The 24,335-nt window shown below is 45.7% G+C and overlaps 1 protein-coding gene across 1 annotated transcript in view; it reads left to right on the top strand.

Moving 5' to 3' along the window:
* Positions 1-23,524: 23,524 nt before the first annotated feature.
* The window catches only part of LOC141060280 (uncharacterized), a 35,060-nt gene continuing 34,249 nt past the window's right edge, over positions 23,525-24,335 (top strand). The window contains exon 1 of the mRNA XM_073556498.1: positions 23,525-24,229. Coding sequence (XP_073412599.1) covers positions 23,525-24,229 — 705 coding nt within the window. The remainder of the gene's footprint in view (positions 24,230-24,335) is intronic.

Genomic DNA, 24,335 nt, shown 5'->3' with positions numbered 1-24,335 from the left:
GACTGCAGAGCCTACAGCGACTAGAGAGACAACAACTGCCGCTGCTGACGGTGCCGATGCGGGAGAAGACGACCCTACAAGCCAGTACTCAGCAGACTGATAAGTTCCAAGAACACCCGTTTCTAACGGTTACTCTTTTTGACTGTTTGATATACTGCTTTAAAACCAGTTTAACCCCCCAGTGCTTTCTCCCTGCGAGGATTATCATATCCCTGTAAATAAAATCCTTTAACTTTTGATTTGTCTCGGTTCCGTCGTGACATACCAGCAACTGGAAGTTTATTACATTACTACGATAGTATAAACCTGGGGCTGGAGGGCACCACTGCAAGGGATCACCTGTACATGCTAATAACAATATGCAAAAAGAGGAAAGAGCATGTACACAACAGGGATTACCAAATTGTAATGAAGTGTAAAATTCACCTTTATTGAAACACTATAAAACACACTGAAAGCATTAAAAACATTAAAAAATGCACCAAGGCAATGAGAGAAATACAAAAAACCCCAAAAGGGGTAGAAAGAACCCCTGCTTAAACCCACACTGGAACCATCTGTAGGTGATAAATATACAAGTACACCACTTTAGTCAGGAAACCATGCCAATAATGGTGTAATACAGTCCTGTCAAGTCACAATAAAATTATATGAGTACCATACTATATAAGCTGCAGGGCTGCAAAAAAACACCAAAATGGCATGCTGCTACATACAAGATATAAAGTATAGATCAAATATGCAAAAAGAACAGACTGCCCGATACAACCTGAGCCCTAGAGAGTGGAGACATACGCCTGAACAGAGTAACACATCCAGGGAGGGCTGAATATAAGCAGGGTAGTGTGGGAGGCAGGGGCCAAAAGATGCCCGACGCGTTACCCCAGGAGACCTGGCTTCATCATGGGCAATGCAAAGTGTGTGAGAGAGCGTCTTATAAATACCTTAACATGGTGCTATTTGCCAGAGAGCAGCTGGAGAACATCATCATGATAATGTCCAAGTGCCGAGGCCGGCGTGTGACGCAAGCGGAAGTCCCTCAGGGCCTCCATCTGCGCAGGCTCAGCTCAAAGTCAGTAATGAGGGCACCGCCGGGAGATTCAAAGATGGCCACCGAGAAAATCAACAGAGCATGCGTTGAACTGCGCATGCGCTCATGCAGCTAATCAGAAGGAACACGTAAGGAGTTCGCTCATGCGCCGTACACGCGATCCCGAACTTCGAGCATGCCCGCTCAGGATAGTGTCCAGTTCATTAGGCCTTAGCACAGACCAACACACAGGAGATCCGCACATTTCCAGCGCCAGACACTGATTGAGAGACTCATCCTCCATTTTATCTGCCAAACTACACCCCTGGGAATGGGACATGTAAGCAGTCATTCCCACCCATCACTGGAATGGCCTAATAACTCTCTCAGCACTATATGTGCTGGAGCATTCTTCCGAGCTCATATCACCGCAGCTAAGAGCCGCAATGACACATCTCCCCTCAAGGACTCGTCCGGCGCCCATCTTACACCCCCATACACAGTAGACTAAAGTTCCATGAAAGCACTGATTTCGGGGGTATTGGCCGACCATATAATATATTTGGGGGCCTCCCGACAGATGATGTCAGGGCAGAGAAGGATCCGGCATCCTGAATTTCAGAGGACAATCCGTTTGTTCTTCCTGTAGATAATCCTCCTCTAGAGGAGTCTGGAGGCGACTCTCTCATACAGACCACAGGAAAGCTGGAATATTTGTGTGTATGGGGGAGTCGGGAGAGATCGCCGTCTGCCAAATGACCGATCAGCCAACTCTGATCTCATGTGTATGGGGCCGTTAGTATTACACTGACAGGCAGTGATGATACACGGCACTACAGTAGTACAGGGCATCACCGGAGCCATCAGAGGCTTGTATGTTGTATGATCGCACTGATCAGAGGGGTTTAAAAAAGGTTTAAAGTGGAAAAAATATCAGTTTCAGCAACAAGAAATATCCATCACTATATGGAAAACATATATATATTTATAATGTACATACAGTGGGTTTGGAAAGTATTCACACCCCTTTACATTTTTCACTCTTTGTTTCATTGCAGCCATTTGGTAAATTCAAAAAAGTTCATTTTTTCTCTTCAGTGTACACTCTGCACCCCATCTTGACTGAAAAAACAGAAATGTAGAAATTTTTGCAAGAAAAACTGAAATATCACATGGTCATAAGTATTCAGACCCTTTGCTCAGACAATCATATTTAAGTAACATGCTGTCCATTTTCTTGTGATCCTCCTTGAGATGGTTCTACTCCTTCATTGGAGTCCAGCTGTGTGTAATTAAACTGATAAGACTTGATTTGTAAAGCCGCACACCTGTCTATATAAGACCTAACAGCGCATGTCAGACCAAATGAGAATCATGAGGTCAAAGGAACTGGCCAAGGAGCTCAGACAAAATTGTGGCAAGGCACAGATCTGGCCAAGGCTACAAAATAATTTCTGCAGTACTCAAGGTTCCTGAGAGCACAGTGACCTCCATAATCCTTAAATGGAAGAAGTTTGGGACCACCAGAAGTCTTCCTAGACCTGGCCGTCCATCCAAACTGAGCAATCATGGGAAGAGAGTCTTGGTGAGAGAGATAAAGAACCCCAAGATCACTGTGGCTGAGCTCCACAGATGCAGTAGGGAGATGGGAGAAAGTTCCACAAATCAACTAGCAATGAAGCCCTCCACCAGTCAAACCTTTATTTCAGAGCGGCCCGACAGAAGCCTCTCCTCAGTGCAAAATACAGAAACTTGGCACACACTCGTGAATTCTGATGCAGAAAGGTGATTTTTAATACAGTACATACATACAGACGTTTCAGTCTATGACCTTCATCAATGTACTGTGGGTTGGAACATAAAAAGTAAAATAAATATAAAGGTGACATAAAGAAAGTATATACAAGGTATCTGGGTAGATAAACCAGAATATATCATAATCATATGCAGAGACATCCAGCACATTAAAGCACATGTGTACATAGTTTATATAATGTGTAGTCAGAAGAAACAATGGTGGAGACCAAGATCTGCAAATAAAGAGAGACACATACCAAAGGCTGTACTGTGAGCTCAGGAAGACTGGGCATGAAGAGAAAAAATCCTAAGGGGAAAAGGTATTGTTGTAGTCTCAAAGAAAAACACGTGGTAAGAGTGTGCATTGAAGTTCCTGGATAACATACCGGTGGGTGAGGAGGCACAGGAGGCCGTCTCTCTACAGAAGGGAACATAATAATGAGCAGCTAAGTAACCATAATGGTAAATGTGAAAAGAGTGTCCATGAGGTCTTACCGTGATTTAGTTGTGGCAGGTGGACGCGGTATCCGCCGCGAATCAATAGCGCAATATCAGTGGGGAGCGTCAGGGTTTATATCCCTGAGAGAACATGGAGGCTGGGTGGAAGTGTGCAACCGGAAGTGAGCCGGCGTGCGCTCCACTCACATCATTATGCGTTCCAGGCACTGGGTGATGATGGAAAGGGGGCGTGAGCAGGGAACGTCTGCCTGTATGAGCTGCTGAACACTGAAGAATAGGACGGAATGTGGGGAGGTGCAGAGTAGTGCCTTGGTTACCATAGTAACCGCCGGGGCGCCGCTGCAGGAAGTGCCAGAGAAGACGGCAGAGGAAATTCAGTGTTCTGGTGACGGTGATTTCAAGAACATTCACAATTGTTGGTTCTGTAATAGAGATAAAAGCAGATTAGAATGTGGTAAGCAGGCTTAATGTGAACAGGTACAAGGTATACTATGTCTCAAAGTACAATAAAGAAAATGCTGGACAGACTGTCTCATTCATCAACCTTAATGCCATGTGCTGGCTCACGTATAAAGATATAGCTAAATCATGATTGAAGAAATGATTGTACATCATAATCCTTATTTAACCCCTTGGGTGCCAAGGTATTCAGCTCGTGGATCCAATAGGCCTCTCTTCTTTTTAACATATTAATCCGGTTACCGCCCCTGCGTGATGGATGGATTTGTTCTACAACTTGAAACTTAAGTTGTGCGATGGTATGGCCGGCAGTGATAAAATGATGGGGGACCGGGAGGAGCATATTTTTACACCTTATGGTGGATTTATGTTTAGCTATCCGATCCCTTATATGTTGTGTAGTTTCCCCCACATAGAGTAAGCCAGGTGGACATTTGATGATATATATCACAAAAGAGCTATCATAGGTATAATACTTTCTAATGTCATACTTTTTGCCTGTGGGGGTGATAAAAGCTGTTTCTTTTCTGAAAATTGTTGCACTGCGTGCATTGTAAGCAAGGGAAGGTACCAAATTTGGGATTTTTAAGAAAGCGTTGTTGTATAGAGGGACGGGGTGAGCCTATATCTGCTTTAATTAGGATATCTCGTACATTGCGGGGTCTCCTAAAACAAGGGAGGAATGGTTCTTTGAAGGCCCTTACATTGGGTTGGACTGTCGTGAGGAGATGCCAGTGGCGTCTGATACTTGAATGTATCCGATAGACTAGAGGATGATAATCATGTACAAATGCAATACGGTTAGTTGCCTTGGGTTTGGGAGGGGAGAGGAGATCTAAATTATTCAATATATTTGGTGGATAACCCCTCTCTAAAAATTTTGTGCTCATCTCATTCATGCGTGCTTCTTGAACCTCTGTGTTTGAGACTATCCTCTGAACCCTTTTAAGTTGAGATTTAGGAATTGCATTCTTCATTTTGGTCGGATGGAAGCTCTCATAATGGAGCAAGCTATTCCGATCCGTTGGTTTCCTATAGAGATCGGTGGAGAGGTGACCCAAGTTGTCTTTTATGACTTACGTGTCCAAGAAGTTAATCTGATTGGTATGATGTGTCATCGTAAAACTGAGGCCTTGCCAGGATGTTTGTAACATGAAAAAAAAAGGAATGTAGTGTATCAAGTGGCCCACCCCAGATACAGAAAATATCGTCAATGTATCTCTTCCACACTATAGAATAAGTGCGGAAGAGATCATCACAATATATGACACAATCCTCCAAGTGGGCTACGTAGCAATTTGCATACGGATGTGCAGTATTTGAGCCCATAGCGGTCCCCTTGGTCTGTAGATAGTACGTATCCTCAAATAGGAAAAAATTCTTTGTTAACACTATGGACAGTAGTTCACAACAAAGGTTGATTTGTTCTGGATGAAATTTAGACAATTCAAGTAGCCTCCGCACCGACTGGATACCCTCCATATGAGGAATGGATGTATACAGGTCTTTGACGTCGAATGTGACTAGGATGGCCTCCTGTGGAATAGATCCTAAATTATGAATAATATCTAGAAAGGTCCCTGTGTCCAATAAGAAGGACGGTGTTAATTTTATAAGGGGTGTTAGAATTTTTTCTAGATATTTAGAAATTGGGGAGAAGTGCAAGACATATGAAAGCACGCTTAGAGTTTGCTGAGAAACACATGAATAACTCCCAGACTATGAGAAATAAGATAGAACTTTTTGGTGATAATTCTAAGCAGTATATGCAGAGAAAACCAGGCACTGATCATTAGGCAGCATCATGCTATGGGGGTGTTTTTCAGCTGCAGGGACAGGACAACTGGTTGCCATTGAAGGAAACATGAATGCAGCCAAGTACAGAGATATACTGGATGAAAACCTCTTTCAGAGTGCTCTGGACCTCAGACATGGCTGAAGGTTCACCTTCCAACAAGACAATGACCCTACGCAGCTAAAATAACAAAGGAGTGGCTTCAGAACAACTCTGTGACCATTCATGACTGGCCCAGCCAGAGCCCTGACCTAAACTCAATTGATCATCTCTGGAGAGACCTGAAAATGGCTGTCCATCAATGTTCACCATCGAACCTGACGGAACTGGAGAGGACCTGCAAGGAAGAATGGCAGAGGATCCCAAAATCCAGGTGTGAAAAACTTGTGAAAAACTTGTTGCATCATTCCTAAGAAGACTAATGGCTGTACTAACTCAAAAGGTGCTTCTACTCAATACTGGGCAAAGAGTCTGAATACTTATGACTAGTGTTGAGCTTTCCGATACCGCAAGCATCGGGTATCGGCCGATATTCACTGTATCGGAATTCCGATACTGACTTCCGATACTTTTTTCATATTGGATACCGGAATCGGAAGTTCCCATAATGCTATCTTCCCGCTCGCTTTGATTCAGCCAATAGGAATCCTCAGAAGTGTGGGCACATCCTGTTAGGCATGTAGGCATGTTAACTATTGGCATGGCTGTGATTGGCTGCTGAAATGATGTCATGATGCACTGTAAAAGCCACCGCCATTTCTGGTCACTCTGCTGTGAATTCAGTTAGGGACAGGCTGCTGTTGAAGACTGTGAGGGACAGTTAGAAATAGCGATTCTACTAAATATATTGTGCTTTACCCAGGCTACATAAACCACCACTGTAGCTTTCTTTTCCCTAGCAGCAGTGTTCACAGCTCTCTGCAAGGGCTGTGTGAGTGCAGCTCACGCTGTGGAGTGGGTCCTTCAGCCACGTCTGGTTGTAGGACGCACAGCGTGCATCACTGCTGCCTCATACATATTTTTCTTTTTGAGCTGCTTATTTTTCTTAAATTCTATCTAGTGTGCTTCCATCCGTATCCATATACGTTGGTTGCAAACACTAGTACTAGACAGCGGAGCCTTTCTGAAGCCTGTCAGTCCTAGTGCCCACTTAGCTGCACTGTTCTAGGCTGTCTGAGAGGTCTCTGACTGTGTGTGAGTGCAGCTCATGCTGAGTAGTGTGTCCTGCAGCTACGTCTGGTTGTAGGCCGCTCAGCGTGCGTCACTGCCTCACACATATTTTTCTTTAATTGCAGCTCATTTTTTCTTCTCCTATCAGTGTGCATCCATCCATATCCATCTACATTGGTTGGTTGCAAACACTATATAGGAGTAGATAGAGGAGCCTTTTTTCTGGCTTGTGCCCTTCAGCTGCAGCCAGATTAGTATTACCCAATTTTTTTGGAGCCTCATCTTTTGCATTGTAGGTTACCTGCCTGCATTGTAATAGCTCCAGAAAGTTGGTGATACTCTCACTTTCAAATCTTTGGTTACATCCTTTGAGTTTTTTTTCCCCCCCAAAAAACAACAAAGTTCACCAAACACTACATTTGAAAGTTGTGTAGGCCACATTAGCTCCCATTAAAGTGTAGTCGACACACACACTTCATAAAATTAGTGTTTCTTATAACGTAAAACAGCTGTTCAGGAATAAGCACACTAAGGGCCCCTTTGTACTTTTCTGCTTATCTTTCTCAGTCTAGCAAGATGAAGAAGGCAGGGAGCAAGGCACGTGGCCGTGGGCATGGAGTTTCAGCAGGGAGAGGACGTGGGGATTCTGCAGGGAGAGAACGTGGGGATTCTGTGCCTGCTGTTGGCACCAGTGAGTCAGCATCCCACAGTTTTAGCAGGCAACAGTCCTTTATGCGCAGCTTTGTAGGACCTCACTGTACCCCACTGCTGAGGGAGGAACAAATTGAAGCCGTTGTCGGATGGATGGCAGCTAACGCATCAACTTCAATTACTTCCACATCCTCTCAGGGCCAGAGCACCGAAGAGCAACCACCTGTCTCTTCACCACCTGCCAAAGTGCCCAGGCAGTCAGAGAGCCCTGGACAGGAGCCATCACAGTCTCTACTTCTGTTCTCAGAATCTGTTGGTTTGGAAAGAGGGGGCCAGCCAAGCAGCATTCCAGAATGTGAAGAGGGAGTATGCAGTGATGCGCAACTTCTTTGTCCCTCTGAATCTGAAGAGGCGGGTGGGCCAGTGCCTATGGGCAACACACCTCAGTACGCATCAGATGATGACGAGACACAGGTGCCACTTTCTGTTGCGTACGGTGCTGGCGAGACAACCCAGGAGAAGCAGGTGTTTGAAGAGGGGAGTGTAGATAATGAGGTCCTTGACCCATCATGGCGTGAGGAACAGGAAGGTGGTGGGAGCAGCTCTGAGGAAGAGATTCCCCTAACGGCCAAAACCGTTGTGAGTTCATTTTCCCCTTCACCATTGAGGTCTGATGAACTCCCTCTTCTGCTGAAGGAAGGTAGTGAAGCTGATTACCAAGCACCTGAGCAGGATGATGATGACTGGAATTGCTGACTGGATATAAGGCAGTCGACGCCCTTCTGCCTTGCTGGTGATCTTCCTGAGGGATTCTAGGAGACCAGTTTGATTCCTGTTCCTCAAAAGCTAAGTTTTCTGCTCTGCTTTTTGCATTTGTGTTTTGGTTTTGTTTTGCCTTGTTTTTCTGGATTTCTACCATTCCCTGCTGGGGTGGGCTGAATTCCTTTTTGCTCTGTCTTCAGAAAATACCTGAGTACTGATATAGTCTTTTTGAAGCCTAGCGTCTTCAGGGCTTTTTTCCCTATCAGTCTGTTGGCTCTAGTTTTGATAGGGTTTTGGTGGATTGCAGACAGCAGCTTTTCTATCCTGTCCTATTTAGTTAGCTTGGGCCCCATCATTTGCTCAGCCTATCTTTCTATCTGTGTGAGTGCCTTTTCATCTTGCTTCACCGTCATTATATGTTGGGGGCTGCCTATTGCTTTGGGGTCTGCTCTGGGGCAGTTTAGATTTCCCTTTCTGTCTTTAGGCTATTTAGTTCTCCGGCTGTGATCGAGGGGTCTAGGGCACCGTAGGAACCCCCTATGGCTACTGCTAGTTTTTGTTGATAGGTTCAGGGGTCTGCAATCCGATAGCTGCCAACTTCTCTGGTTTTCTGGACTTAGCTAGTATTTCTGTTTTTGCCTCCTACGGTGACTCATTCATAACAGAGGGGGCAGACTTGGTTGCCTGTAGCCTCCACTTCGGCACCTGTTAGGAGCATTCCACTTTCAAAAGGCAAAACGGGCGCTACCAAGACTTGCAGTGCGTAGTCCTTTTTTGACACAGTTGCAGATGACATTTGCTTTGTCAAATGCAAGCTGTGTCATCAGAGAGTCAAAAGAGGGAAAAATGTCAGCAACTTCAATACCACTAATATGTGGAAACATGTGCGGACCAAGCACGAGGTGGAGTTCCACAGACACACTGAAGACGTAGGCCAATGTACAGCACCACCTACCACCTCTTCAGCTCATGTTGGGGCCTCTTCCTCCAGCTCACACACAGCTGGTTCGGCTTCCTCACAGGATCGCCAAGGAAGAACCTCTGGCACTGTTGTCCGGAGACCCTGTGACATTCCACCCACAGCACCACGTTCCAAGTCATCCTCACACTCCCAGGCCACTCGACAGCCATCGGTAGCACAGGCATGGGAGAAAAGGCGGCCATACTCGGCAAACCATCCCCGAGCACAGGCTCTGAATGCTGGCATTGCCAAACTACTGGCACTTGAAATGCTCTCATTCAGGCTGGTGGAGACTGACACCTTCCGGGACTTCTTGGCATTGGCAGTCCCACAATACACCATGCCCAGCAGCTTTTATTTCAGCAGGCGAGCCGTCCCTGCCCTGCAGAAACATGTGGAGGCAAACATAAAACATGCGCTACTAAACGCCGTCAGTAGCAAGGTCCACCTGACCACTGATGCGTGGACCAGTAACCATGGACAGGAACGATACCTTTCCCTCACTGCCCATTGGGTCAATGTTGTGGAGCCGGGTACAGATCTGGAGAGTGGCGCTGTACGTGTTCTGCCAACTCCACGGATTGCAGGAATCCAGTCTGTACACATTGACTCCTCCTCCTATTCAAGTTCCTCTGAAACAGCGCAGCAGGAGCCTGTTACGACCGATATGAGCACAGCCATGGCCAAACGTCAACAGGTCATACTGAAATTAATTTCTTTGGGGAATCGAAGCCACACAGCGCAGGAGCTCTGGAATGCCATCAAGCAGGACAGCGACGTGTGGTTTGTGCCAGCGAATCTCCAGCCAGGCTTGGTAGTGTGTGACAATGGCCGAAATCTGGTGGCAGCTCTTGGCCTAGGCAACCTCACTCACATCCCATGTCTGGCACATGTGCTCAACTTGGTCGTGCAGAGCTTTCTGAGGGACTATCCGGATCTTGATGCACTGCTACACAAGGTCCGCATAGAGTGCGCTCACTTGCGTCGTTCCAGCACGGCAAGATCGCGCCTTGCTGCTCTGCAGCGCCGATTACGCCTTCCGGAACATCGCATCATATGTGACCTACCCACCAGGTGGAATTCTACGTTACATATGTTGGAGCGGTTGTGTGAGCAGCAGGCAGCAGTCATGGAGTACCAGCTGCATCAGGCGCAAACAAGTCGCAATGTGCGCCGGTCACACTTCAGCACCACTGAGTGGGCCTCTATGAAGGACATCTGCCTCGTTTTGCATGCCTTCGATGATTCCACACGGATGGCGAGTGCAGATGATGCACTAGTCAGCATGACTGTCCCCCTTATCTGCCTGCTTCAAAACACTGCAAGCACTAAGGGATGAGGTTTTGGAAGAGGTGGAGGATGAGGAGTCCCAAATGCCATCTGCTTCTGGACAGTCTGCGCTACGTGGTTCCTCACAAAGGCCTAGGCAGGGGACACTTTGTGAGGAGGATGAGGAGGAGTCGATGGAGGAGGAAGACATCTCTCCAGAGGAGGGAGGTACACAAAGCTCTAGTCAGTATGTACAGCGAGGGTGGGGTGATTCAGAGCAGGCAGAGATCACGCCTCAAGCAGGGGACAGCGGTTCTTTGGCAGTTGGGAGTCTGCAGCACATGGTTGACTTCATGCTGCAGTGCCTGAGAAATGACCGCCGCATCGCCCACATTCTCTACACGGCTGATTATTGGGTGTACACCCTCCTAGATCCTCGCTACCGGGACAGCGTACAAAGGCTCATACCAACGTTGAACCGGGAGCGTAAACTGCGGGAGTACGAAGAGTCACTGGTGCAGTCCATAATGTTTTCCATTCCACCCGACAGCAGTGGTGCTAGTGCTTTACAAAGCACCTCCGTGCGTCGAGCCAGTGGAGGAAACTCAGCACAAAGAGGGAGCAGAGGCAGCGCCTCAGCACAAGGCAAGACCACTATGGCCCAAATGTGGCAAAGTTTTGTGTGTCCTCCACAACTGTCTACACCAGAGGTCCCCAATGTCAGTCCTCGAGGGCTGAACCAGTGCAGGTTTTCAGGATTTCCTTACTATTGCACATGGATTGGAATCATTACCTAATGTGCAATACTAAGGAGATCCTGAAAACCTGCACTGATTCAGCCCTCGAGGACTAACATTGGGGACCTCTGGTCTACACCATCACTGACGGCTCCAGTCAGCAGGAGGCCACGTTTCCGTCAGATGGTGACAGACTACATGTCTTACCCTGTGAGTGTACTCACAGACGGCTCTTCCCCCTTCAAGTTTTGGGTCTCTAAGCTGGATACATGGTCAGAGCTTAGCCAGTATGCATTGGAGGTGCTGGCTTGCCCTGCTGCCAGTGTATTATCGGAACGCGTCTTTAGTGACGCAGGTGGTGTACTAACAGACCGTCGCACGCGACTTTCTTCCAATAACGTCGACCGGCTTACTTTTCTGAAAATGAACAAGGCCTGGATCTCCCCAGAATTTGCCAGTCCTCTTCCTGACTAAATAATTTGTTGGCAACTGTATCCAGGTCTCCTGTTGTGTTCATGTTTCTACCACCTGAACTATAATCCCTGGGCTTCAACACAGCCAGTTGTAGCTCAGGTGTGTCATCTGCACAGAGAAAAACACTAGCTCCTGTGTTGGTGGGGTTCAGTAATGACAGCTGCTCCCCTGCTGTGTGGACGGCAAAGTCTCCTGCTCCATCCACATTCAAACTACTACTGATTTTTAACCCTGCTCCACTTAGGCCTCTGGCTCCACTGTCTCTAGTATTTCCCCTGGCCTCCAACCCCGCCAGTGACAGTTCTTAAGTGGCGTCTGCACAATCCACACTTGTTCCAGTGTTACTTGGCCTCAGTCACGTCAGTTGATCCCCTGATGTGTGTCCGGCAAGGTCTCCTGCTCTGTCCACATTCCCATTACTAGTATTGTGAATGACGACAGAGCAAGAGACCTTGCCGGACACACATCAGGGGATCAACTGACGGGACTGAGCCAAGTAACACAGGAACAAGTGTGGATTGTGCTGACGCCACTTCAGAGCTGTCACTGGCGGGGTTGGAGGCCAGGGGAAAAACTAGAGACAGTGGAGCCAGAGGCCTATGTGGAGCACGGTTACAATCAGTAGTAGTCTACAACCTCTATAAAACGTGCTGCAAGTTGGCCTCAGCCTGCTCCATGCCTCATCCTGGGCTCCAACAACGCCAGTTGGTGTTCAGAAGTGCCGTCTTCACAGAGAAACACACACTAGCTCCTGTGTTAGTGGGGTTCAGTAATGCCAGCTGTTCCCCTGCTGTGTAGATGGCAAAGTCTCCTGCTGCCTCCACATGCCAACCCTATCAGGCCTCAGCCTGCTCCATGCCTCATCCTGGGCTCCAACAACGTCAGTTGGTGTTCAGAAGTGCCGTCTTCACAGAGAAACACACACTAGCTCCTGTGTTAGTGGGGTTCAGTAATGCCAGCTGTTCCCCTGCTGTGTAGATAGCAAAGTCTCCTGCTGCCTCCACACGCCAACCCTATCAGGCCTCAGCCTGCTCCATGCCTCATCCTGGTCTCCAACAACGCCAGTTGGTGTTCAGAAGTGCCGTCTTCACAGAGAAACACACGCTCTGTCCCCATTCCCATTAATAGTAGTGGGAATGTGGACAGAGCAGGAGACCTTGCCGGACACACATCAGGGGATCAACTGACGTGACTGTTCCCCAGTAACTCAGGAACAAGTGTGGATTGTGCAGACAACACTGCAGAGCAGCAACTGGTGTGGTTGGAGGCCAGGGGAAATACTAGAGACAGTAGAGCCAGAGGCCAAAGTGGAGCACGGTTACAATCAATAGTTGTGTACAACTAATATAAAACTAGCTCCAAGTTGGCCTCAGCCTGCTGCATGATTGACCCCTGGGCTTCAACATCGCATGTTGCTGCTCAGAAGTGTCTTTGGCACGGGTACTCACTCCTGCCCAGCCTGGTTCCAGCACGCCAGCTGTTTCCGGGTAATGTCAACGTCACTTTGCCACCAATACGTTGTCCTGTCGTGTTGCGGTCGGGTTAGCCGAGTCTATGGTGCCTGCAGATTCGGTGCTTCCTATGTGGGCTGCGGGTTCTGGTACTAAAGGCTGGTTCCGTAGTGCCAATAGGACAAGAACCCCCTGTAGGACTGTGGGATTCGGAAACTGCGTCCTGCTCGCGGCCTTGCAATTTTTTGGATTCTGCTACCCATCTGAGTTCCAGCACTGTCAGCTGGTTCTCGGCAGTGTCTTTGGCACGGGTACTCCCTCCTGCCCATCCGGGTTCCCGCACCGTCAGCTGGTTCTCGGCAGAGCCTTTGGCCGAGGTGCCTCCTTCTCGGTATCCGAGTTCCAGCACCGTCTGCTGGTTCTTGGTAGTGCTTTAAAGCACAGGTACCTCCTGTGTAGTAACCGTGTTCCAGCACCGTCAGCTGGACCACGGTTGTGCCATTGGCTCTTGTTCCTTCTGCTGCCCCTCCGGGTTCCAGCACCGTCAGCTGGTCCTCGCTAGTTCCATTTGCTATTGTTCCTTCTGCTACCCATCCGGGTTCCAGTACCGTCAACTGGTTCTCGGCAGTTCCTCAGCCTTCTTGTACCTTCTGCTACTTTTCCAAGTTCAAGCTTGTGGAAATGGTTTTTGATTCTCACTCTGGATATCCCTGACAATGACTGTGAAGACGACGACCCTGAAGACCACACAGAAGAATACCTAAAAGAAGACTATGAAGAAGATGACCAAGAGGACAAAGAACATGAAGACAACCACCAAGATGCAGACCAACAAGAGACAGAAGACCAAGAAGCATAAAAAACAAAAGCAGAAGAACCTTGAGCATAAGACTAAAAATCTGAGCAAATGATATTATCTAATTTATAAGCAGAGGAAGACTAAGCAGTGTATGGGGGTGAGTCCGTTCCTCCTCGTGGTGCCCCTGGAAAAGGCCTGCTGCTACAGACCAAACTGAACGCGGACAAATCCTGTTGTAAATCTTTTGTGACAGGCAGAACGTAAGGTGTAATCTTCAAACTTTTATAGATAACAACTACAGGAATGCCTGTCACAAATCAGAATATGATGAAGAAGAAGAATAGGAAGAAGATGAAGAAGTTGAATATGAAGCAGAATAATAGTTGAATAAGAAGAATATGAAGAATGTAAAAAAAAAAAAGAAGAAGAAGGTGAAGAAGAAGTTGATAATAATAATAATAATAATAAATTTTATTTCTATAGCGCCGACATATTCCGCAGCACTTTACATTTCAGAGGGGATTTGTACAGACAATAGACATTACAGCATAACAATAATCACATACAGTAGATTATAACAAAATACCAAGAGGAATGAGGGTCCTGCTCGCAAGCTTACAGTCTATGAGGGAAAAAGGGAGACACGAAAGGTGGGTGGTAACAGTTGCCCTGATTGTATGGACCAGCCATAATGTTAAGTGTGTAACAGTACAGACACAGAGGGCTGATGGATGCATAAAGCATGTGGGAACATGATGCGGGGAACCTGGTTATGGTAAAACTTTTGGCTGTGCCACACAGGGATAGATTAGGTTAATGTATTGAGGCGATAGGCCAGTCTGAATAAATGCGTTTTCAGGGCACGCTTAAAATTGTGGGGATTGGGGACTAATCGTATTGACCTGGGAAGTGCATTCCAAAGAATTGGCGCAGCACGTGTAAAGTCTTGGAGACGGGAGTGGGAGGTTCTGACTATTGAGGGTGCTAACCTGAGGTCATCAGCAGAACGGAGGGTGCGGGTAGGGCGGTATACTGAAACAAGGGAGGAGATGTAAGGTGGTGCTGAGCTATGGAGGGCTTTGTGGGTGAGGGCAATAAGTTTGTACTGGATTCTGGAGTGGATGGGTAGCCAGTGTAATGACTGGCACAAGGTAGAGGCATCGGTGTAACGATTGGTGAGGAATATGATCCTGGCTGCAGCATTCAAGACAGATTGGAGAGGGGAGAGTTTGGTAAGAGGGAGACCGATTAGAAGAGAGTTACAATAGTCGAGACGAGAGTGAATAAGAGAAACAGTAAGAGTTTTTGCAGAGTCAAAAGTAAGAAAAGGTCGGATTCTAGAAATGTTTTTGAGGTGCAGATGACAAGAGCGAGCCAGTGATCGAATGTGGGGGGCAAAGGAAAGCTCAGAATCAAGTATGACCCCAAGACAGCGGGCCTGTTGCTGGGGAGTAATAGTGGAACCACACACAGAAATGGCAATGTCGGGTATAGGTACATTAGAAGAGGGAGGAAACAAAAGTTGTTGTAAATCAAGATGACTATGACTTGGTCTTCTGATCAACAAAAGTTGATGAAAAAGATACTGGCTGCTGCTGAAGATGATGAAGGAGAAAGTGTGAGAGAAGTAAAAAAAGGTGAAGAGCATGGAAGTAGTGATACATATCTAACAAAATATAAAAGAGGTTAACATAGTCAATATCTTTGTAACTCCGAACGTCTTTAAAAAAAAAAATTTAATTCCTGCTATTCCATTTGATTGGGCTAAACCTCTATGGCTTTAATGTCTCCTCCACCTCCCACAATACATTCTACATTATTATTAGTTGTTTTTCTTCATGTAGAATTAACCAACAGGGAAAGAAAGGGGTTTTTTTAATTCCGATATTTCAGTTCCATTGACTTGAATGGGACTTCCGGGATCGGAATCGGCGATACCCGATACTTTTTTTAGATCGGCCGATCCATTCCGATCCGATATTTTTCAGTATCGGGTGGTATCGCTCAACACTACTTATGACCATGTGATATTTCACTTTTTCCTTTTTAATAAATTTGTTTTTTTTCAGTTAATATGGGGTGCAGAGTGCACATTAATGAGGAAAAAAATGAGCTTTTTTAAATTTACCAAATGGCTGCAATGAAAAATTCAAAGGGCTCTGAATACTTTCTATACCCATCTATACCCACTAATATATATATATATATATATATATATATATTTATTTATATACATATATATATGGAAAAAAAATAGGCAGCACTCAAATTAAATGTGAAAAAGTGGATACTTTACTGATCCTCAGATGGCAACGTTTCATATATATATATATATATATATATATAAAAGGAAAAAAAATAGGCAGCACTCAAATTAAATGTGAAAAAAGTGGATATTTTACTGATCCTCAGATGGCAACGTTTCATATATATATATAAAAGGAAAAAAAATAGGCAGCACTCAAATTAAATGTGAAAAAAGTGGATATTTTACTGATCCTCAGATGGCAACGTTTCATATATATATATAAAAGGAAAAAAAATAGGCAGCACTCAAATTAAATGTGAAAAAAGTGGATATTTTACTGATCCTCAGATGGCAACGTTTCATATATATATATAAAAGGAAAAAAAATAGGCAGCACTCAAATTAAGTGTGAAAAAGTGGATATTTTACTGATCCTCAGATGGCAGCGTTTCAACGGTGACCCGTCTTTGTCAAGCTTGACAAAGACGGGTCACCGTTGAAATGTTGCCATCTGAGGATCAGTAAAGTATCCACTTTTTCACACTTAATTTGAGTGCTGCCTATTTTTTTTCCTTTTGTCATTTTGGCTGTTTGGACACTGCTGTATAGGTTTTGCACCTGCTGTATTATTTTGGTAGTGCTGCCCTTTTTTCTTGATATATATATACACACACACACACACACACACACACACACACACACACACACACACACACACACACACACACAGGGGTTGGAAAAAATAATGGAAACACCTAACGTTTTGGCCTCATAATCTTCGAACATGTTATAAACATGCAAACCGTGACATATGGTAATGTTATGTCGTTGATTATTTGTGTCATGTGATATGTGTATGTAAATTAACTGTTTGTTTTGCAGAATTGTAAGAACATTGATGAGAACCTGATACTAATGGCAGACCTCTCGGATTTTCAAAGAGGCCAAATTGTTGGTGCTCGTATGGCAGGCGCTAGTGTAACAAAGTGCCCGAATGATTGGCGTGTCAAGAGGTGCTGTCTCCAAAGTAATGACTGCATTTGAAAGAGAAGGAAAAACATCAGCAGCAAAGCACAGGTCCGGCCAAAAATTGAAGTAGACTGAGAGAGACCGTCAGACTCTAAAGCGAATTGTGAGAGAGGATCACAAGACAACGGCTCCGAAAATTACTGCTGAGCTCCATGAACACCTACAGAACCCAGATTCCACGAAAACTGTTCGTCGGGAGCTGCACAAATCTGGATTCCACGGAAGAGCTGCAATTAGAAAACCGCTGCTCTCAATGACAAATGTTACCAAGCGTTTAGAGTGGTGTAGAAACCTCCAAAATTGGTCCCTCGAGCAGTGGAAACGTGATATTCTCAGACGAATCATCATCTACCCCATTTCCGACCTCCGGCCGAGTGTACCTTTGGAGACAGCCGAAGGAAGCATTCCATCCAGACTGCCTTCTCCCAACCGTAAAACATGGCGGAGGTTCTGTGATGATCTGGGGTGCTATTTCATGGAGATCCGCCGGGCCAATGATATCCCTTCATGGAAGAATTAACAGCCGTGATTATTTAGGCATTTTGGGTGACCAAGTGCATCCTATGGTTCAAGCACTGTTCCCGGAGGGGAACGCCATCTTTCAGGATGATAGTGCACCAATTCATACAGCTAGAATCGTTAAAGCATGGGACGATGAAACATTGTAATGAAGTTGAGCATCTCATCTGGCCCCCACAATCCCCAGACCTCAACGTTATTGAGCATTTATAGGCGATTTTAGAGATTCAAGTTAGACGTCGATTTCCGCCGCCATCGTCGCTCAAAGAACCAGAGTGTGTTTTAACTGAAGAATGGGCTACAATTCCTTTGGAAACAATTCACACCTTGTATGAATCCATACCTCGGAGAATTGAGGCTGTAATCGCCGCAAAAGGTGGACCTACACCATATTAAACTAACTTTTTTTGGAGGTTTCCATTATTTTGTCCAACCCCTGTATATACACACAGGGTCAGACTGGCCTGGCGGGGTATCGGGGGAATCCCCAGTGGGCCCTTGGCTGTGGGAAGGAGGAGGAGAAGTAGAAAAAAATAAAAAAAGTCTGGTTTTCAGGGGCGCAGGCCCTTTAAAGGCGCAGGCAGAGTATGTGCAGGGGTGCGCGCATGTAGCAGTCATTAACTGAAAAACTGCGGCATACGTCCCGATCAAAAATGGCCGGCCTGTGCTATGTCGGCGGCCATTTTACTATATGCACTCCGGGACCTGCAGAGGAGGACTGCGCCGCACGATGTTGGAAGCGCAGGAAGGTAAGAGGATTTTTTTTGTCCTCTCTCTCTCTGTACATGAAGCCAGGACACGGGGCCAGGATGGATATACATGGGGTGCCAGGATGGATACACATGGCGGGCCAGGATGGATACACATAGGGTGCCAGGATGGCTACACATGGGGGTCATGATGGCTACACATGGGGGTCATGATGGCTACACATGGGGGGCCAGGATGGATACACATGGGGAAGCCAGGATGGATACACATGAGGGGGGGCAGGATACACAGATACACATGGGGGGCCAGGATGGATACACATGGGGGGAGTCTGGATGGATACACATGGGGGGCAGAATGGATACACATGGGGGACCAGGATGAATACACTAGGGGGACCAGGATGGATACATATGGGGGGCCAGTATGGATACACATTAAGGGACTAGGATGGATACACATAGGGGAGTCAGGATGGATACACATAGGGGAGTCAGGATGGATACACATAGGGGAGTCAGGATGGATACACATGGGGGACCAGGATGAATACACTAGGGGGACCAGGATGGATACATATGGGGGGGCCAGTATGGATACACATTAAGGGACTAGGATGGATACACATGGGGGGGCCAGGATGGATACACATGGGGGGCCAGGATGGATACACATGGGGAGGCCAGGATGGATACACATGGGGGAGTCAGGATGGATACACATAGGGGAGTCAGGATGGATACACATGGGGAGAGTCTGGATGGATACACATGGGGGACCAGGATGAATACACTAGGGGGACCAGGATGGATACATATGGGGGGGCCAGTATGGATACACATTAAGGGACTAGGATGGATACACATGGGGGGGCCAGGATGGATACACATGGGGGGCCAGGATGGATACACATGGGGAGGCCAGGATGGATACACATGGGGGGGGCCAGGATGGATACACATAGGGGAGTCAGGATGGATACACATAGGGGAGTCAGGATGGATACACATAGGGGAGTCAGGATGGATACACATAGGGGAGTCAGGATGGATACACATGGGGGGGGCAGGATACACAGATACACATGGGGGGCCAGGATGGATACACATGGGGGGAGTCTGGATGGATACACATGGGGGGGCAGAATGGATACACATGGGGGACCAGGATGAATACACTAGGGGGACCAGGATGGATACATATGGGGGGGCCAGTATGGATACACATTAAGGGACTAGGATGGATACACATAGGGGAGTCAGGATGGATACACATAGGGGAGTCAGGATGGATACACATAGGGGAGTCAGGATGGATACACATAGGGGAGTCAGGATGGATACACATGGGGAGAGTCTGGATGGATACACATGGGGGACCAGGATGAATACACTAGGGGGACCAGGATGGATACATATGGGGGGGCCAGTATGGATACACATTAAGGGACTAGGATGGATACACATGGGGGGGCCAGGATGGATACACATGGGGGGCCAGGATGGATACACATGGGGGGGCCAGGATGGATACACATGGGGGGGCCAGGATGGATACACATAGGGGAGTCAGGATGGATACACATAGGGGAGTCATGATGGATACACATAGGGGAGTCAGGATGGATACACATAGGGGAGTCAGGATGGATACACATAGGGGAGTCAGGATGGATACACATAGGGGAGTCAGGATGGATAAACATAGGAGAGTCAGGATGGATACACATAGGGGAGTCAGGATGGATACACATAGGGGAGTCAGGATGGATACACATAGGGGAGTCAGGATGGATACACATGGGGGGCCAAGATGGATACACATAGGGGGAAAGGATGGATACACATGGGGGGCCAGGATGGATATACATGGAGGGCCAGGATGGGGACACATGGGGGGCCAGGATGGATACACATAGGGGGAAAGGATGGATACATATGGAGGGCCAGGATAGAGACACATGGGGGGCCAGGACAGATACATATGCAGGTCCAGGATAGACACACATGGGGGATAGGATGGATATATATGGGGAAGGGCCAGGATGGATATATATGGGGGGGCCTGATTGCATATACAGGGAGCAGGACAAGAGACCATGAAGCATATATATATATGGGGGGCCAGGATGGAAATATGGGGGAGCCAGGGCAAGGGACCAGGAAAGATATGTGGGGGTCCAGGAAAGATATATGGAGGTCAGGATTAGAGACATATGAGGGCCAGTATGTATAGCTGGGGGTGTGGGATGGATATCTGGGGCCAGGCTGGACAAGGGACATAGGGGACCAGACTGGGGCATATTACAAAAAAAGGGGGCCAGGCTGGTGTGATGATGGTGTGATTGATGCCACCAATATGTGACGAACAATAAGAAAGAAAAAATGCCAGCTTACCCGGTTGGTTCAAAAGATAAGCTGCTATACTGTATAGGCTCTCAGCAACGGATAAATGACAGGAGCTCTTGCCAACAATAAATGCGAAAAGGAGATGAATCCAGCGAGCCAAGTTTGAAGTACTTAAAAAATCTTGTTCTTTATTTCAAACGTAGATTAAAAATATTTATCCATAGCAGCATATTATACATGTAGGCAGAGATGGGAAAAATTACTGCTGTAAAGCGCACGGCAAGACGCGTTTCGGCTAAACCTTTATCATTGCCATAATACACATTGCTATTTTTCTGGGCTATAAGAAGGATAAGATCCTTGGATAGGTGGTGCTATAGTTGATTAAGCGTTAATAGATCACACTTGTGAGCATCCACCTATAAGATTAACTATTTAAAAACAAGTGTTAACCCTAACAAAAGCTAATACGCTAGCAGTAATTTTTCCATATATTTTACAAATATTTTACAATACATGATATAACAGAACATATGTACAGAGATTTTATTCTCCTGTTGTCCTCCACAATATTTCTATAATATAATTTTTGCTCAAAAAAGTATATTTACAAACTTAGGACAGAGCGGGTTGTAATTATTAACATAAGAATCATAATTTTAGGATTTTTAATAAATTCTAATTAGATCTTGTCTATTGTTTAAGCCAATTGGCATCCTAGTTTCCAAAGTAAAAATCCAAGCAGATTCTCTGTTAAGTAGTTTACGTCTTCTATCGCCCCCTCTGGTAGACCGTGTTACTAACTCTATTGCTTTAAACCTGAAGCTATCAAAATTACCAGAATGATATTGTGAAAAATGTCTGGAGACCGCTGATTGATTGAAGCTGGAGGGGTTAATGGCATCAGAAATGTTTCTTCTAATTCTTTTCCTCAGTTTTCCCGTTGTACAACCTATATACTGTTTACAACATGATGTACAGTCAAATATACTACACTAGATTATGGCCCGATGCTATCGCATCGGGAGGATTCGATAGCATCACACCTCTTGCCATGTTAACCCTCAACACACACACACTCCTCAACACACACTCCTCTCACCTTTCACCATCTCCACTCACGTCCACTCACTCCTTCACTCCACATACGACCCCTTCTCTCACTCCGTCTCTCATACTCACGCCGTCATCGCCGCTGCTCCACGATCCCCGACATCTTCTTCCGCCGGCGCCATCCTGGATCCAGACGTCCTTCCACGCCGGCGACATGTTCTTGCGGCGACGCCATCTTGAGTATCGTGAAATCCCGCGATACTCAAGATGGCGTCGCCGGAAAAACATGTCGCCGGCGTGGACAACGTCGGGATCCAAAATGGCGTCGGCGAAATCTCGCGAGTTTTTGCTGACGCCATTTTGGATCCCGACGTCATCCTCGCCGGCGACATGTTCTTGCGGCAACGCCATCTTGAGTATCGCGGGATTTCACGATACTCAAGATGGTGTCGCCGCAAGAACATGTCGCCGGCGTGGAGGACGTCTGGATCCAGGATGGCGCCGGCGGAAGAAGATGTCGGGGATCGTGGAGCAGCGATGATGACGGTGTGAGTATGAGAGACGGAGTGAGAGAAGGGGTCGTATGTGGAGTGAAAGAGTGAGTGGACGTGAGTGGAGATGGTGAAAGGTGAGAGGAGTGTGTGTTAAGGAGGAGTGTGTGTGTTGAGGAGTGGTGTGTTGAGGGTTAACATGGAAAGAGGTGTGCGGTGACGTCACCGGTTACAACTGGACGGAAGTTGTTACAACCGGAAGCTGCTTAGCCATTTATTATTATACATAGGTGGAATTACAGTTCAGAAAGCTGTTAATAGGATATTCTTTGTTACTATGGAATGAGGAGAATTTGTTGATTTTATGTGCATATTGACAACAAGTACATCTCTTATTTCCACATTTATAAACCCCTTTAATTTCAGCCAGGTGTCCCTGGTCTCCAGCGAGGAATTCAGATACAGACTGGGCGATAGTTTATCCTGCAGAGTAGGAGCTTTTTTTGCTACATAAGTGATTTGGTTTTCTGCAATAATTTGTTTTAGTTTTGGATCCTGGCTTAACACTGGAACATATTTCTTTATAATAGAGACTAAGTTGTTATACTGAAGACTATATGGAGTAGAGAAAAAATTTTTGGACTTAATAATAAATAAAAAAACAACAAAAAAAACACAATTTCCAAATAATAAAAAAATGTTTTTCTCTACTCCATATAGTCTTCAGTATAGCAACATAGTCTCTATTATAAAGAAATATATTCCAGTGTTAAGCCAGGATCCAAAACTAAAACAAATTATTGCAGAAAGGGTTAACACTTGTTTTTAAATAGTTAATCTTATAGGTGGATGCTCACAAGTGTGATCTATTAACGCTTAATCAACTATAGCACCACCTTCTTAGGATCTTTTCCTTCTTATATCCCAGAAAAATAGCAATGTGTATTATGGCAATGATAAAGGTTTAGCCGAAACGCGTCTTGCCGTGCGCTTTACAGCAGTAATTTTTCCTATTTCTGCCTATATTTATAATATGCTGCTATGGATAAATATTTTTAATCTATGTTTGAAATAAAGAAAAAGATTTTTTAAGTACTTCAAACTTGGCTCGCTGGATTCATCTCCTTTTCGCATTTATTGTTGGCAAGAGCTCCTGTCATTTATCCGCTGCGGCGAGCCTATACAGTACAGCAGCTTATCTTTTGAACCAACCGGGTAAGCTGGCATTTTTTCTTTTTTATTGTTCCATGAGAGTTTTTTTTGCCGTGCCTACCCTTATTAGGCAGAAGATCTTAATGATTGAACTTTAACATGAATACAGAACAGATAATTTTGGATGTGGATGATTATGCCAATAGACTAGACAGATCTGCACAGATCTTTAGAGCCAGTAATGTGAACAGGGTGCAACTTCCTGATGAACTGTCCACCATTATTAAAAATCTGGAACATAAAATGAGCAAGAAAATAAAAACTTGGTGGAATCATAACTCTCTAAATGTATATCTTGAAAAGGAGATGATTCCCCGCGGACTAAGATTACGGAAAAAAGCTACAGCTCATTTCAGTGAGGAATTCCAGAGAAAATGGGAGAACATTCTCAGCACATGTTCCTTGAAGCTTATTCAACTGATTATCCAGGAGGAGGAAGCTCACCTAGCTTCCATACAGACAGATATCAAAGCTCTTAAAAATGATCTGGCTAAATTTTCACAACATGTGGACTTTCAAAAATTGCAAGACAGAATGAAATCAAACTTGGTTAAATTGGAAAATTCTATTACAGATATTAAGAAAAGAAAGTTTGAAAGAGATCTGAAAGACTACAAAGAAAATAAAGTCTATAATTGGCAATCCTATCCACGCCCTACACTAAAGAAAAATCTGTATACACAGAATAGAAACAAAGTGACTTCCTCAGATGGGAATAAAAGTTCAGATTCCTCTTCATACAATTCTACAGAGGACACTCTGGATTCTTCATCTTTATTCACTTCTATTGAAGAAAATGACGGCGTATACAACCCTGGAATACAACAAAGGACTTTTTATTCTAGAAAGGTTTCAAAAAACGGAGGAAAAGAGGCGGGCGGAAACACCATAGTGCCAGCAAGAAGAAATC

The sequence above is a fragment of the Dendrobates tinctorius genome, unplaced genomic scaffold (assembly GCF_039654945.1).
Source record: "Dendrobates tinctorius isolate UK_male_01 unplaced genomic scaffold, ASM3965494v1 ptg000233l, whole genome shotgun sequence".
Lineage (NCBI taxonomy): Eukaryota > Metazoa > Chordata > Amphibia > Anura > Dendrobatidae > Dendrobates > Dendrobates tinctorius.
The sequence above is the reverse complement of the archived record's forward strand: the minus strand, read 5'-3'. Positions and strand labels throughout refer to the sequence as shown.